General features: G+C 40.3%; 1 protein-coding gene across 1 annotated transcript; it reads right to left on the bottom strand.

Moving 5' to 3' along the window:
- Window positions 1–4,637: 4,637 nt before the first annotated feature.
- Window positions 4,638–14,074, bottom strand: meox1 (mesenchyme homeobox 1). Its single transcript, XM_006793158.3, has 3 exons — window positions 13,088–14,074; window positions 7,462–7,634; window positions 4,638–5,606 (listed from the first exon to the last, which is right to left on the bottom strand). Exons 1-3 carry the CDS (start codon window positions 13,593–13,595, stop codon window positions 5,484–5,486), a joined length of 804 nt encoding a protein of 267 aa, XP_006793221.2. The 5' UTR covers window positions 13,596–14,074; the 3' UTR covers window positions 4,638–5,483.
- Between the last annotated feature and the right edge of the window lie 2,921 nt (window positions 14,075–16,995).

Below are 16,995 nucleotides of genomic sequence, written 5' to 3'. Positions count from 1 at the left end.
GCGGTCCATGAGCTCCAGGTAGTGACAGAAATAATAGGATTGTGTATAGAAATGCTGGAGATGAGTTTCCTCAGAAGTGTGGCTGGGCTCTCCCTGGAGATCTGAGTAGGATGCCCCCTGGATACCTTCCGGGTGAGGTGTTTCTGTCTTGTCCTAGTGGAATGAGGCTCCAGGGAAAATCCAGTAAACAGTAAAGGAATTATATCTTTTATCTGTCATGGGAAAGCCTTGGTATCGCCTTGGATGAGCTCAAAGAGGCGGGTAGAGAGACAGAGGTATAGGCTTTTCTGCTTAGACTGCTGGGCCCACAAAGGAGGGATAGATGGATGGACGAATACACAACAGTGGTAAAATTAATATGTGGGTTCTCCAAATTTCCAAGTGGGAAATATGACTTGAGGGGGGGGGGGGGGGGGGGGGGTTGGTTTCGGCTAAAAATTCTGACTGGGAACTCTGGATTTCTGACGTCCCACTTCAAATGGAAATTGTGGACCGATGACAACAGCACAAACATAAACAAGAGGCCCCAAAAAAGAAAGAAACTAATAGAAAATAGAATTAAATAAAAAAAACAACTTATTTGCTATATACAAAAAGATTTCTGCTGATCTCCAAAAAGCTAATAAGGACTTGGATTTAAGTTCTGAAATGCATATGAAAATGATAATTAGCTTTAGTATTGCTCTGGTGATGTAGTGTTCTTGGCTTTTCACAACAAAATGATCAAAGTCAGTTGGAAAAACATCTGAAATGTCCACTTTACAAAAAATCAACAACGCAAAAAAAAGTCTGTCATGTAACCCTTCTGCATCATTTAGATAATGTTGAATTATAGACAGTGAACTGAATTATGGTTCAATCCAATAACTTCTAAATAACTACTAGGCTGTCATCGCCTATATTTTTAAAGGTTTTGAGGTGTGTGCCATCTTTTTTCATTTAGCTGAATGACTCACAATTGGAAATCTGTAAAAATGGAAATGTTGTAGTACAGCTGCATGTTGAATTTGTCCATAAATGCAACATTTTTAGCTTTGTGTTGGTGACGTGGTCTGCTGGAGAGCTCGCTTAAATTTTGCATTTGGCTGAAATCTCTGGTAATCTGTGCTTTTAGTGGCAATACCTTCCGTATGTTGAAAGTTAAGAATATGCCTGTTGAGTGCTGAGGGTGAGGTCAGTGACTGCTTCGAACTCTGACGAATGTTTTCTTATTGCTCTTTGCCCACAGAGAAGGTTGTGTTCAAAGAAGAGGAGTTATTTCAAGAATGTTTCCTGCAACTGAATCTGCTTTTATAATCACAGCAGAGGAGAAATTTCTGGGACACCATCCATCCTTATTTTTGGTGGCTTCAATTTGGTCGACGGTCAGCTGGACGCAGCATTGGAGTGATATTCTTAGAAATGTGTTCTCTCAATTTGCACATCTACAAGTCGGATTATATAAATAAAAATAGAACACGGCGTAGAGGAAGACAGCAGTGTAAGAAAATATGTTTAGACATATTTGTTAAGGTATAGATGAACTGTTCTCCTGCAGATCGAAGGGGAAAGGAAAACCTATTTCATTCTGACTGCTTGGGTGTTTTGCCAAGGCTAAAAATCCCACAATCACAACACCAGCAAATTAAATCTAATCCATAAATTTGGCCACCCCAGTGTATTTAAAAGGAACCACCATGGTCAAAAAACAACATTCCAGCTTCATTAGTTTACACTGCTGATATTAATACTATCATTACAATTGGACATGGTTTATTTTGACTGCTATTACCACTAATACAATAATAGACCCTAATAGAGGCTAAGCAATGGGGGGGAAATGGGCACGGGATCGACTTGGAGTAATTCCCCCCCAGCAGCTGCAGCGGGGGGCCCAAAGGGGTCAGACGTACAGTAACACTTGACCCCAACTCTGTGTATGTGTGTGGAACAACCATCCCACCCTCCCACTAACTCCGGTCCCTGCAGACCAGCAAAAAGGGCAGTAACCTCTGAAGGCTTTGTTTGGTTGGCCGGAGTCTGAGCATAGGCCCACCATTGTAAGTCTGAGGACTCCTATGCTCGAGCTCTTGTTTTCTTTGGGAAGCAGGAAATTGGATGACTGGCTACCTGCTACAACAACATCCTGTACTTGAGAAGGCGTCTTTTCACCCATACCCACCTATTATTTCCCTTTTCCATCATACACAAGTGGTAAGCCAGCATTTTTTTTCTCCTTCTTTCTTTTTTGTTTTCCACTCGTCCTCAGGGCCCCGTGCGTGGGTTTGTCTAGGTTCCACTCAGGTTGAGATCAAATTGGCCCCATCCAGATGCTTCCGTTGAAAATAGTGTGTAGGGGCCAAATACTTTAGCTTTTGGAGCTTGACTCCACCTTGTCAGGTTAATGACCCTTTGTGAGCTCACTGGAATGACAGTGATGGTGTGCAAAAATGAATGTTCCTATTCAGACGCTCAAACATACTCACATCCACTTATAGCTCCGCCAGTGCTTTTCAGGTCACTGTAGACCAATCACCGTGATCTGTGTTGGGTCTACGGGAGACCACTTGCCACTATGAAAACATTCTTAAGGATTACCGTGCTATATAGACAGGATCTGTGTGGGCGTTGATGAGAGCTGATTCCAATCTGACCTCAGGGATATCCGACCTGCATTTGAGATATTAATGAAGATAATTATGCCATCATCACGTGGGACGTTGGAGGTTGCAGGACTGCTCATGGACTACATAATCCTTCTTGATGAGGTTTTCTTGGAGAGACCCTCTTATATTGTAACCGTTTCACTGCACCTGGGACCATGTAACCATTGCCCATGAGGCCACAATGCACATATATCTGCACATTTACATGAATGCTTTTAGCCTCATTATCAAAATAAATAAATTCATAATTCAGGCTGACATCATGTTGACACAAAATGACTTTGTATGTAGGAGACTGCCTGCTGCTGAAAACAAGACATGGCATCAGTGTGAATGCACCAAATTACTAAGGCCAAAAGCAACATTAGGGCTGTGTTAGCAGCATTTTTGTGGATTAAATACTTTTATTGGCGATGCGAATGGATTAAACATAAAAAACAGAAACAGCCTGTGTTATTTCTATGTGTATTTCTATGTGAATTGCCATGAATATCCAAAGCATGTGATGTTAATTACCTTGAGTCAAGACTTCTCTTCCGCTTCCAGCTTCCAACACTCATTAGCAACATTAGCCAATGTTAGCTTTTAAATGGAACAATCGCTAATGTCAACAAATGACTGGCTCCAAGTGCAACACAGGTTCCAATGCAAATTCCAACACAAACTCTCCAAAAACAAAAACTATCCTGATTTTAGATTTAGTTATGCTGCATTCAGTTTACCTCGGAAGTTTGAGCTGGGAATGACATCACTCACAAGTTGAGCGAGTTCTAATCGCAAAGTCGGAAAAGCTAGGAATAACAGGATTTGTTTTCCGCCTTACCAAGGTAAAAAAATTATGCATTACTATCAATACAGCACAAGGCATGTTTTTTTTTATGTGTGTGTGTGTGTGTGTGTATGTATTTGTGATTGGCCTATTTAGCCAGTCGCAAATACACAACAGTGGCTGTGGCAGCTAAGTTACAGCTAGCTCAGAAGTTGCCTAACTTTAAGCTTCTTATATACTGGAAAAGGTTTGCTAATTGCACGCCGCTTTGCAGCTGACAGCTGGATGCTTGTGGACATTGCAGGCCCTGATTGCCTGGGTAATCCTCTAACATATTTACTACCAGGTCATATGTCAATCAGCTGTATTCCTTGCTGTATTTGGTAGTTGTTGCAATTGCTTGGAAGTTGAGAAAGGTTTCTCTTGGTCCCACCCAATTGCTGTCACCAGTGATTATTTCACTCTTAGTCGCTTGGAGTGAGGAATGTTATTCAGTTTCTCAGGTCTCCGGTTTCAACGTCACCAGTGTGGATTTCAGTTTCAGTTTCGCTTACTATAGCCGTTATTTATAAAACAGCGGTTGAACGGGCTATCTTGCAAGTTAAATTTAGCCAAGAATGAAAAAAGTCTGAAATAAAAGTGATATACAGTAGTAGATAGCATTGATAAATTTGATGATCAGGTCAATGTTTTTGTCATAGTAATGCTCAGGTATATAATCTGACATAAAATAGCCCAATACCATAGAACAACACTGTCCTGTGTATATTTAATCAGTGGTCACACAGGTGGCACATATATGCAGCATGCAAACAGGAGCTGCAGGGTGTTGACTTTAGTACACAGTGGCCATGTGGCTCATAACTAATCATGCTTCCTGTTTGTCATGTTAAAAACATTAAAATGCATTAAATTAAAATTAAAAACTGCTCTTCGACTACATGGTCAAAGGACAGGCTTATGAGTTCATTCCTATTTGGTTGTATTATATTGTACACTCACTGATAAACGGACCGATTAAGAACATTGATTGGTGCAGTTTTGTTTGTTAGATTTAGCAAGAAATATTTTTTGTGTGCTATTTCTTTAGCTCTTGCACAAGAAGAAGAGTCATCATTTTAAATCATGGTACAAAACACTGATATTTTAAACAACCACCAATAAGTGCACCACAGTGTTTGATATAGCTACAATATTTCGCTGCATCCTTTAAGTGCACACACATGCAAACTATTTAATACTCCTGCTTTCCCCTGCCAACAGAAATAGCAAATGGAAGCAAACTGAACTATCAGTAATTATTTTGCTTTTAGAAATTATAGTCACACATAATAAAAGCATCTGCCAAAAATACACATCTACTGTACCTACTGTCCAGTCATAACTCAACTGTTGCAGGTGGAAGAAATTACCAATATGTTTCCCATTTTGCAACAGATGATTTATTTTATTTGCAGAAACAGTCAACATCTGTGTTTTATCAACAACATTCAAATGGTATAAAACGTAGTAAAAATGCCTTACTGAAAAGAAAAAAAAAAAAACCAAAAAACTATATTCTAGGAAAAAGAAACTCTCAAAATGAAAAAAGAAAAAAAATCTGATTCGGAGGCACTTAGGCCTTGGCAACACTCGTGCAGTCTGAGTTTTCCCAGGTGGTTGTAGTCAAGCGTCAAAGGCCATGATTACAATACTGGAAGCAAAGGGGAGGACCTCAAACACAATCACATCATGGGCTGATATGTCATCACTAGCCTTAAGCTGCTGTATGGACTTTGTCACTAATATACAACGATCAGGAGTATCAAGAGTGGGCCTCTTAAATGGAGTATTTATCAAAGTTGTATGAAAATACAGTTCATTATGGACATAAATCAACTATTTACAACAGAAAACAGGGACGGATGCTTGGTGTTTTCTTCTTGGGAATGAAAAAGTCTCTGGAATTATTTGGTTCCTGGAGCCAACTTTCCATAAAATCAAAGGTTGCGTTGGTGTCCAGTTGAGCGCAGGCCTCGTTATTTTTTTTCTTCTTCTTTTTTTGTCCGAAGACAATTTTTTAAAAAACATCATTCAGAGCTGGGTGAAGCAGCTGAGTCTATGTCGTCATTTTCCAGCTCGTTGGGCGAAGCCGATTGTCCTCCCTTCACTCTCTTCCACTTCATTCGCCGATTCTGGAACCAAACTTTAACCTGTAGTGGAAAAACACAGGAAATATTAAATTAGCATATAGAATGATGACTCTTCAAAGTCGTTAGCATGGATACGCTGTTGAGGTAAATTAATGTAGTTAATTGTGGATTAGGGACAAAATTGCTAAGATGTCAAAGGTTGATTTCACAGTATTCTTTGTCTTTTGTGATCAGTTTTTAGATTTGTATAGATCATTAATTGAAAAGAACAATAGTAGATCTAGTAGTATAAACGCTTAGCACTACGAATAAAGGCTGTGGTCTTAGGACAATACAAATCTAAACCAGATACCTTCTCACAGTACTTTGAATTTTTCACCATATTTGAACGTGTAACAGGATCACTGTGGCTTTTCTCTCCAGTTTGCAATTTTTAGCAAAATTTACAGCACGGTCAGCAAAAAAATAGACAAATAATCCTCCACAAATCTCCCAGCACAGATTATAAATTCACTTGGTTTGCATTGGCCTTGCAGGGAGCACGGCTTGTCAGTACAAAGCACTGAGGCCTGGCTGCAAAATCACTCCGAATGGAGGGAGAGAGTATCGTATAGACAGCGGGTCAAAAAAGTCAACTGTCAGGAAGTCAGCCTACACAGGATGTGAGTTTACTGTACTTGTGGTGTGGACAGTGCTCATCTGTATCTTTGCGCTGTTCAAAAATGAGAATGAGCTCATATTTTAACTATCCAGACATAAATAGCTGCAAAAACACACACTTCCCGACACCTGGGGAAATTATAGAGAAAAACTGACAGGAAAAAAAAAAAATGAAGAGTGAGCATTTGTTAAGTCTGTGACCAAGATAGTTTATTTAAAGCTTTAGAAAATGTCTTACTTAAGCCTTTATCAGTAGGTCTCTAATACAGTTGGTGCCTCAAACAGCTGGGGCCTGTACATTTTAGTTAACATTATTCACAGTGGAGGAAACAATACATTTTGAAGACTATTGTTAGCTGCGGATTTGGTGCGGTAGTGAGTATTTACAACAGAAGAATGGTGTGTGGGACGCTCCATGGCAGAGACAAATACATGCATTTTAAAGCAAATAAACCTTAAGTTATAACCAGGCTATGCATACACAGTTATTATGTTTTTAAACTACTTGATTATGTCAATTTGCAGACAAAAGCACAGGTTTATTTCCCTTAAAATTATAAACTAAACTCTCTCAAATAGATTCAAATTAACTCCAACCGGTGTGTGCACAATTCAAGGAAGCCTTAGGTGACCCCTGCACATCCCACTAGAAGTGTCCTCCCCTACAGCTCTGGGATTCAGATAAACCTCAGCCTGTCCATTACTCAGGACTGATTGAAAGGACGGCAAACTGCCAAAGCATGTAGGATGAATTGGAAAGCGCTGGTTGCAGTGGGAGCCCTGAGCGAAGATGGAACCTGGCTGTGTGCGAACATTTCTGTCCATGCATGTGTGTGTGTTTTTTAGGGATCTGGGAAATAGATTTAGGAGCAGACGGCAGCATGTGTGGTCACTGTGGCACCACGGCCTCATTAGAAGGAGCTGAGAGGGACAGTGGCTTGACAAGCAGACCGGGGTTTGATCCAGCAGCATCGACACATGTTCGCCCGATTTCATCGAGTCTGGAGCTGCCACCCACTCATTAAAGCTGCATGTCATTCTGCTAGAACCACAGAATGAAAACTACTGTGGAAAAAACATGTTCATTGTAATTCAAATGCCGCTATGTTTATGCATTGGTATTTAGTACAGGGGAAGGACAGACATTAAGGCTTTCCAATACGTTCCAAGATGTTGTATGATGTTGATGTGGAACGATAACATTATGGTTCATCCTGCCATGCTGGAAATTGTATATTAGGGAAAAGTGTTGTACCTGTCTCTCTGTGAGGTCCAGGTTTACAGCGATCTCGTAGCGACGCAGCCTGGTCAGGTAGTTATGGTGGGTGAACTCTGCCTCCAGTTCTCTCAGCTGCTCCTTGGTGAATGCTGTGCGCTCTTTTCTTGCCTTGCAGCTGGAATCCACCTTAAAGCTGGACTCCTGGATATCTGGAAAGAGAAAGGCATTTCATAGAGTGCGAGCCATTTGCCAGTTTATTCCTTTAAACCAGAGATTCCCAATCAGGTGTCAAAGTATCCAAATGGGTTTGTCGACAGATGAAAAAAAACAGAACTATTTATGAATTGAGGTTCGAGTGAAGAAATGACTATTAATCAAAAGTCAAAGTAAAGGCATAGCTTTTTTCAGCTGCTCCCAAGGGGGTTGCCACAGTGGGTGGATCCACATATTTGATTAGGCACAGATTTTTACACCAGATGCCCTTTCTTATGCAACCCTTCCAAGGGTTTGTCTCTCTTCCTAGTTTTGAATTGCAGACCCTTTGTGTATTAGGTTATGTAAAAATATTAACCACTACACAAGGGAGCCACTATCCAGCCAACATAACGGCATAAATCAGTAAAATAGAAGAGTAAGCCTAACGCCCAATAAGAATCGAAACTTTAAAAGATTAAAATTATCAGTAAAAATGAGAAGATTCTGCGTGTTGGTGTGTCTGCCAGTTAATACCTTTAGCTAGCTAAACATTGTGAAAAATAATTTCAATGGCAAGCTAAGGTTATGAATATTTTCTTAGTTAATAGGATGGCTACCAAATTGAAATTGTTAGTTAAAATGTGGATCATCAAATAAAATTTTAACTTAACATACTAGATAAATAATAGACTAATAGAAGAAATTGGCTATAATTATAAATAATTTTGTGCCCAGACTAACTATTGTACATAGTTTAATAATAATAATAATAGTTCATATAGCAAGCTAAAATGAATAAATTGAAAATTATAGCTAATGTTCTGCTAAAATCATGAATAACAATAAAGATTGAAGAGAAAATTATACAGAAACAGCTGAAATTGCTCAATAAGGAATAGTGGTATACATGAATTCAGATAGGAATATTTGGACATTAAGAAGCTGTGTTGATGGCTTTCCCTATGAGTCTGTTTGGATCAACTTAAAGGGAAAGTCAGGTGACACAAGGAAACCAATGCTTTAAAGCTGTTTGCAGTGAAGGTAATAAATGATCTGTACGATCCCATAATTTTAGTTTAAAACTAAATAAAAATGATCAGCATCCCCTTTCTTCACAAGCAGCTACACATGCAAGTGTGCTACTTGACCTGGAGACCCTTCATCTTCCTATCATTCACAGCTAATCTGATTTAAATTAGCTCCCCACTCATTTTGTGACTGGCCTCTAGTTCGCAATTAAACTGACCCCAAGACCCTTTTCAACCAACAAACCATAACTCCAAAGGCTCTTTAAAGGGTGGCCCCTCATATAGTAAACACTAAAACCAGCACTTTTAAAAGAGACCACCATGACCTGGCCTCACGAGTCGCATACACCTGCAGCCTGCGCATGCCGGGGTTATTTTTTGCTGCTTATTTCCCCTTATTTGTCTGTTCATGAACACATGCTGTAAGTGCAAATGTCTTCCTCTAAACATTCCTTCGCGATTTATGTATGTAAGAGCGTATCGGCACAGGGCAGGGGCCACCAAACCAGCCACAGAGGGCCTAAGTTAGTGGAGGAATGCAGCGGAACATCGTTAAAGCCTCTAACAAAAGAACAAAGGTGCGGATGTGTCCAGGTCGGAGTGCTACGTCGGTGTGGGTGTGTGTGTCAGAACAGTCCCCGTGGGAGCGCTCGGAGCAGATTCACATTAACTCATCTTTACATGACAGCAAGCATCAGAAAAAAAGCCTTGAGATATCTCTGTGAATGTGGCAGTCAGAAAACCCACAGCCTAAGATTATTCAAGAAACAATTGGCTGCGGTTTATACATTTATATATTTCCCTGCATTTCTCACATAGCTTAGAAAAATGGCCAAATTTTAAACCTCATTAACAGGATAAACATATATGAAAGCTGGTTGATTTACCTTTAAGTAAAACCTCTCCTGTGTATTGAAGGGAAAGAGTTTCGGTAATAATTGTGCAGGCGTAGAGACACCAGCAGCTGATGTAATCACCAGAAAATGGTTCTAATTTGTCAAAGTGAGAAGTTCTGCTCTGTGCTTGCCAGAGCAGCGTGCCAGAATGTGAAATGGACTGCAGCACCTGGGCCAGATGTGACTGGGCAAACCAGGACATACAGTGTTTGTGCACACGTGTAGTTTTTGTGTACAAACGCCTGATGTGCCATATGGTTTGTTAGGGGAAAAAAAGATTTGTTTTTGTGGTTCAAGTATCAATAACGATGGGCATCCTCAAGTGTGCCGACTCTTGAAATTTCCCAAGACAGGTTTAGCTGCTTTGAACACCTGGCAGGGCACATACTGGCTCTCACCAAACAGGCCCCCAATAAATATCCTGCACAGCCAGAGGCCATAAACTAGCAGGGAGAGGGCTTCTGCACACAGCGGGGTCTCCCAAAGGCAAAACAGCATTTGGTGCCTTTCTGGGTGGATGGTGCAAAAGGAGTTTGTCTTCATCAGGACTGAATTAAAGTTGTTGTAAATTAGTGATTGTTTTAAAGCAGAAAACCCCAGGCGAAAACTACTGATCGCAAAAATGTGTGTGCTAAAGTTCAACACTGAATTTCACAATGCATTAAGACAGTTTATTGGCTAACGTTTATTTTAACCCCTTTAGATAGCATCTTTAAACTTTTCTCAGTTAATAAATGTTTAATTTCTTATTATAACACTTTATGAGAATGGTGCTCAAACTTACTAGGCATTTATTAAAGGAATAACATTTACCAAGAACCTCATTCATCGTCCTAATCCTAATAGAGATTAAGCATATAGTTGCAAACTATTTGTATTCTAAGATATTTTAACCAAAATACTTCATAAGCTTGTGATGCGATGGGCAACAGTATATCTTTCTATCAAGCCAAAGATTTTATGGTTGTACATTTCCAGTAACTGAGCACAATTTTCTATTTTTCTGGCTGTTATACCCTTGGCTTGTGGTCATGGACCCCTAGGTATGATGTACATTTGTGCAAATCATGCTGCATTTGATCAAAACCAGCAGCTTTAAAAAATATTTTTAAAAAAACATTTTTACGCCTACCTGAAAAATCTTTTTTTGCATGTGTAGAATCATTTTTGCAGTGCTTTATAGTATACATTTATTGCTTGTTTGTATATGGATGGTTTATAGAAGCAGTTAAATTGTTGAAAAAGCAAAATGCATGTAGCAAAACCAAGCTGTTAGAGGAAGTATATTTGCTAACAGTTACTGTGTTAAGTGTTAACACGCTCATTTTGTAATGGTGCAGAACTCCTTTTCATGCATGTCAGACCTTAAAATTTAATATCAAAACCATATTGATTTTAGGGCCAGCAACAGTCAAATGTTTACAACAGCATCCCTGTTAAATATCACACAGTGTTATGATGGTCAAATTTTGGATTGCAGTCAATGTCAGATCATATCATTTTGGTTTTAAACATTTGGAAACTTTACCCGAGTGCACCACATTTCCATATCAGAACAAATACACAGAAGCAGACCGTATAGCAGCTGCTATGTATGTGCATGTAATGTGAATGCCTTCAGGACATTTTCCTAATATATGCTCTCCTACCAGCTAGTCAATTCGAAAAAGTGAATGGTTCTTTTCTAAAACCCAGAACTGATGCAGCGGTCGGACATGTTGCATGCACTCAGTGGGAGATTATGTTACGGCTTAACGACAGGAAAATGTCAATGGATAAGAATGTAAGAAGTGGGCTCACAGGAAAGTGATTTTACCAGACGTGGTCTGGCATGTTTTCAGCGTAGAGAGTGGAGGTTACAATAAGGTAAAAAAAAAGGAGGGTGAGTGGAGTGGGCTGGTGTGTGGGGTGCTCCCTCGCCTCCTCTTTTTCAATTAGACTCATGTCTGTTGCATGCATTGGTCATGTAGTATTTCCAAATTTGCACGCTTTACAATCAGACATGGTCTGTTATGTTTGGACAGGTCAGGGTTAAATACTGGACACTTTAGACGACACCATCTTTAGCAACATGCACTAGTGTACTTCTCTATGTGGTTTGAATTCAACATTAACATTTCTGGACACTCATCGCTCTTATTTAAGCGTTATTTTTGTATTTGTCTTGGTCTTTTAATTCTGTCTTGGGTTCCCCTTTTTTAACTTTTGTTTTAATTTCTTTAATATTTGTCTGGCAAGTGGAGTGGCTATATGAATAACAATTACGCCACACTTGCTTGAGCACTATAACAAAATTTAATTTAAATATATATTAAAATGTGTAAAAAGTTAAAAGTATGGATGCTTATTTTTCTTTCCTGTAAGACGCATAAATCACTGTGTTTATTACAGGATAAATTTACCAAAAAACGTCTACAAATGAAATATGAACGCTCCATATGTGCTGGATGTGTTTTTATTTTGCTAGGGTGACAGTCCCCATAATAAAACCTTCACACATTTAGATTCACTTTAAAACTAAATGTTTCCTTTGGCCTGTTGTTCTGCTGCTAATGTTTCGCCTGAAACTTTTAGGATTGGTCTGTCGTGGCTATCTGTTACTTTTGTGTCCTGTTAGCAAGTGTGAAATATGATAGGCGAAATTATCTAAGGGCATTCCTTCTTATTGATGTTTGAGAATAAAAATACATTAAGTCCTTTTTTGTGGGAATTTTTTTAGGAAATATCTGGAAAGAAAAATTGTATAAAATTTAATTAAATACATTGAAATATCACCAAATACAATTTTTTTCAACCCTTTTATCCGCTTGAAAAATTCACAGCAGCAATCAATACGCAACAGGATTGTGTTCAGGAGAAAAACACAGCGCAAAATACCCAAAAGGCCTTTAAACGCTTTCCTCTTCACACCCAACTTCGTTTTTTTATCATAATTTTTAATGTCGCCCTGCTGTAATAAATCAAAGGTCTTTTTCCAACGGATACAGCAGCAAAATGAAAAGTTCAAATGCCTCATGAATCATCCTTTTGAAAGCGCTGGAACAATAAGAGGATGCAACTGCTACTTAAAGTGTGTCTTGAACACAAAAGTCTCGTCACCTACTCACCTTTTACATAGCGACCGTGTGAGTGTGCTGCTTTAAGGCTGATTTGGTGAGGAAATGCAGGGAATTTGTGTCATTGCCAGCTGTGATACAGGGCGCGGGAGGAATTCTTGACCTTGATGCGTATATTCTTGATTTTCAGTGAGGTAAGAATGACGTAAATATTGTTTTTAGTTGATCTGTTTTTACACCTGTGCAGTAGTTTGGCATAAAAACTAAAGGAAAAAAATTGTGGAAGTGGTTTTTTTTTTTTTTTAGTCTAAAATTTATCAGAGACCCAAAACACAAAAACAATATGTCTACTTTGTTTTTGTTACCACTCCTAAATTTGGCTATTTGCTTTCAAATGCCTGTAGGGATCACTGTTTTTTCTGTTCTCCTATACTTTTAAACCAACACACACCAGGTGGCACCCCTTGATCCCAGCTCGCTGGCTTACCTGTGACATCTCTTTTCCTCTTATTGGAGCTCTTCTTGTCCGAGTCGGCCGACGCCACGCTCTGGGGTGAGTATTCTCCCTCCATACACCCGGGCACGGTGCCTGGAAGCCTGTCCCCCCCTACACTGTCCAGCTCAGGCCCTCCAGCCCCACTGCCGCCGCCGCCACCTATTACTGCAGGGGCGACAGGCGGGCAGGCCTCAGGTGCTCTCACACGAGTCTCACATTGGTTGAACTGCCAGTCAGCTCTTTGGTAACCCCCTTGGCTCTCTTGGTACAGTCTGTCATCGCGAGGGTAGGCTGCGTGCGGCGTGCTCGACACCAGGCAGGAGGTGGAGAAATCTGTGTAGGCCAGGAACTCAGGCTTCTGGTGGAGGGAGAACGGGGCCTGCTGGTAGGGCGACTGCAGATTCACCCCTGGGACCCCAGAGTGAGGGTTCCTCATGCAGCCCCAGATGGGGCTGCTGGGATGGGCGCTCCGCATGCAGCTGCTGGCCGGCTGATCCATCGTGATGCAAAAACCCTTCGCACGATCTCGAGCACAGTCTTTTCCCTGTCGAGGAATTTCAACCTCTCTCAGAAAGTAAGTTAGGACTAGAAATCGATATCTTTGTCACTTTTGAGTAATATCCACTTCAGCTGACTAAATGAACACCATCGTCTCACTGCATCTACTCACTTCTGTCAGAGGCTGTTGACTCTTCCACAGCCCAGAGCACGTGAGGATAGACACCTTCCTGTGACAGCACGTTTCCCTCTCTCTCTGGGAGCGTGCGTGACGTCCTTTGGAGCCTCTGGTCCTGACACACTCTCACACGCTTTCCCTTCTGCGTCGCTCTCACACACACCCTCTCTCCTTCCCAGATCTAACCAAGTTGCTGCTCTTCGGGAAAGCGGCATCCACAACTGTATGACTCCCGTTCTCGGGCTGGCTGTTTTCACAACTCTTCTAAGGCATTCTTGACAAGTGAGCCCTCCTCCTTTTTAAACATATAGGTGGGAAAGAGTGGCAAGTTTATGGAGTGTAACGTGAGACTGCAGAGGAGGAGCCCTGCCGGCCACATGTTGGTAGTACCCTCCAACCAACCCTGCCTCATCAAACTATTAATCACAGGGGAAATTTTATATGCACATCTAATGGGCTTTCCAGACATGGTGCTTTTAAAGGGACATTGTCTGAAAAGTATAAAGCAAGCACCCACCCACATGGGAGCTGGGGGACCCTGACTTATTTCAACTCCTTAGTGCTTTCTGACACCCAATTTAGTTCATTTTTTGACACCCTTTAGAGGAAAGTTAACCGTAACCCTTTCCCTCTGCACCCCTGATCCTTGCCTGTCCTCTCCAATCTGAAAAGTCTTTCCTTTTTTTCCTCGTGCTGTTTTTATGGCTGTGTAAGTGTGTGTGCACATTACTGCAACACACCTAAATCCACCTGGCTGGACTTATTTAACTTTGAGGTGAAAGGACAACTGGATTTGATATTGACTATTCGAGCGCTCACACCTCCTGAGGTTTTCTCACGTTATTGAAACACAGTATGAAATTTCACCGTCGTATTTTACACATACAATCTAATATTTCCCCTAAGCAAACACTGTGACTGGGAGGGGAGAGGGGGTTCTTTGTCAGTTCATTTTAATTTTGTGATCCTGCATCTCTTACTAAATCTCTCCGAGATGTCAAGCAGCGTCAGCAGCAATTGTTTGCGACACCAATCACATGTAGATTAACCGCGTTCGCATGAAGCAAGGATGCAATTATTCAATTTTCTGATCGCTGATTTCTAATCTCTGCATGCTACACATGATAGAAGCCACTTCCCCATGAAGTAATGTCTCTAATACCATTTAAACCTTTTTGGCTAAACCAAATTTTGGATTCAATTTCAGCGTACTGTTACCCAATAAACCCGCTGAACCGCACTTTACTTAAATGCAGTTTTTCTTCATACTGCTCATATTTGCGAGCTGAGCTGCTTGCCTTCCTCACGCGTCCTCACTCTGGTCTTGACCTCTCATATCGCACCTTGAAAATAAAACTGAGAGCTGGAAGCTGTGGGAAAAGAAGTGAGAAAATAAATATGTTAATAAAGACACAAGGCACGCTAAAGGAGAACTGATTTGAAGCCGTGAAGAAAAAACAGGAGTTGAAATTGCCCTCTTTCATTTTCGAAATACTAGAAAATAACTTGACCTGCTTTTGAGAACATTTCATTCAGTTGCCGCAAAACAAAAATAATAAGTAAAACGTCATAGCAACAAATAAAAGGTTGGAATGACATTAAATCAGATTAGGAAACGGGCAACAAAACCAGGAGTGGACAAAAGAGAAGAGAGTAAGTGAGACGGAAAAGGAGAGGAAGAAAGGAGAGTGTTTGAGGTCACACACCAAACCCTTTCCATTTAGCCAGCAAATTGTTGAGCCATGAAGCATCCCTCGCTTTTACTGGCAGTCTGAGCCTTGGCCACACCGCAGGGAGCAGGAGTTACTCTACATTTGTGGTCAAAGAAGAGGCCATCTGTGTGTCAGTATAAATTAGTGTGTCTGTGAGTGTGTGTGCAATGTGAAAATTTACGTCATTAAGAGAGCGCACATGTGCGTGTGTTTCAAGAAGAAGACACGCAGGGTATTTTTATGTGTTTCGGTGAATGTGAGAAGCTATGTGTTTGACATTAAAGGATATAGAAATGGTCAGCATAAAATGAATTTGCCTACAAAGCCGTATGAAGTAAAGTCAAGCAAGTAAACATTAGCAGATATCTGCTTATGAATATGTGGAAACATCTGGATCCAGAAGAGTTATAGCTTTGTTCTATTGACAAATACAATTTGAATTGGTATATGAACAGACCTGCTGAGTAAGAAAAGAGATTTAGGGCCAGATTTATTGACATATTGTGCTTTTGGTTTTGGCAAAGAAAAAAACTGTCTGTTTTTACAAAGACAGCGGAGTCACCAAACCAATGTAAGAGGTGGGAACTCAGAGATTTTTGCACTTTTCCTAGTTGCACATGTATTTCTGGGAGTTCTTTTCATAAGGTGCAAAATATAAAGAGGAGAATATTTAAAATCAAGCACATTGATTTAAAAATGCAATTCACTGCTAATTGTACTGATATTAAAAAAAAAAATCCTATATTTAGTACTTGATATTCAAATGAAGTCACTACACCTGTTTTTAGAAAATACTGCAGCTTTTGTAAATCCCACACATGCTTTTCTAAAACTGCACAAAACCTCTAAATTAATGTATGGATAAATAGCTATTACCGTGTTTTCCGCAATATAAGGCGCAAAATCCTTTAATTTTCTCAAAAATTGCCTTATAATCCAGTGCCCCTTATGTATGGATTCTGCTTGTGCTTACTGAACTTGAACCAATTTTATGTGGTACACGGCGCTCCAAAATCTGTCAAAAATGTTTTAGTATGACTTTGGTAAGCTTCGGAGCCTCACCACTTGACATATTGTTGGAGCATTACGGCTGCCGTAGTTAGGAGCCTCGCGGAGTAATCTGGGTCCAAAACTCTGTCGATTTCAGGTCCCAAAGTCAAAAACTGTCTAAATTCTTTCATCTTTAATTAAATCATCAGCGTTGCTGCTTTACCAGGTGTAACAATTAAGTTTAACATCCAGGCATCCATGAAAACAGAATTTATTAAATTTAACGGAGTTAGAAGTTAGCAGAACGTAAGCAGGAAGTTAGCTCGCTAGTTTCCACCTAAACATGATATAGCATGCTCTGACTGAGAGATTTCTGAAAAAATTAAAACGTACAGCTCTGCCATCACTTCCAACATAAATGAAGACAGAAAACTAACAACAGCAGTGGTGTTTGCAGGGTTACTGAAGTTGGCCTAGCTGGTATATAATGATGTGCTACGCGATCGCTAGGGACACAGCTA

The sequence above is a fragment of the Neolamprologus brichardi genome, chromosome 8, assembly GCF_056152115.1.
Source record: "Neolamprologus brichardi isolate AB-2024 chromosome 8, ASM5615211v1, whole genome shotgun sequence".
NCBI classification, from domain to species: Eukaryota; Metazoa; Chordata; class Actinopteri; order Cichliformes; family Cichlidae; genus Neolamprologus; species Neolamprologus brichardi.
The sequence above is the reverse complement of the archived record's forward strand: the minus strand, read 5'-3'. Positions and strand labels throughout refer to the sequence as shown.

Coding starts and splice junctions, on each gene's coding strand:
- meox1 (XM_006793158.3), bottom strand. CDS start 13,595: ATGGATCAGCCGGCCAGCAGCTGCATGCGGAGCGCCCATCCCAGCAGC. Junction 7,635..13,087: donor GAGGAAAAGAGATGTCACAG/GTAAGCCAGCGA, acceptor TTCTCTTTCCAG/ATATCCAGGAGTCCAGCTTT. Junction 5,607..7,461: donor TGGACCTCACAGAGAGACAG/GTACAACACTTT, acceptor TTTCCACTACAG/GTTAAAGTTTGGTTCCAGAA.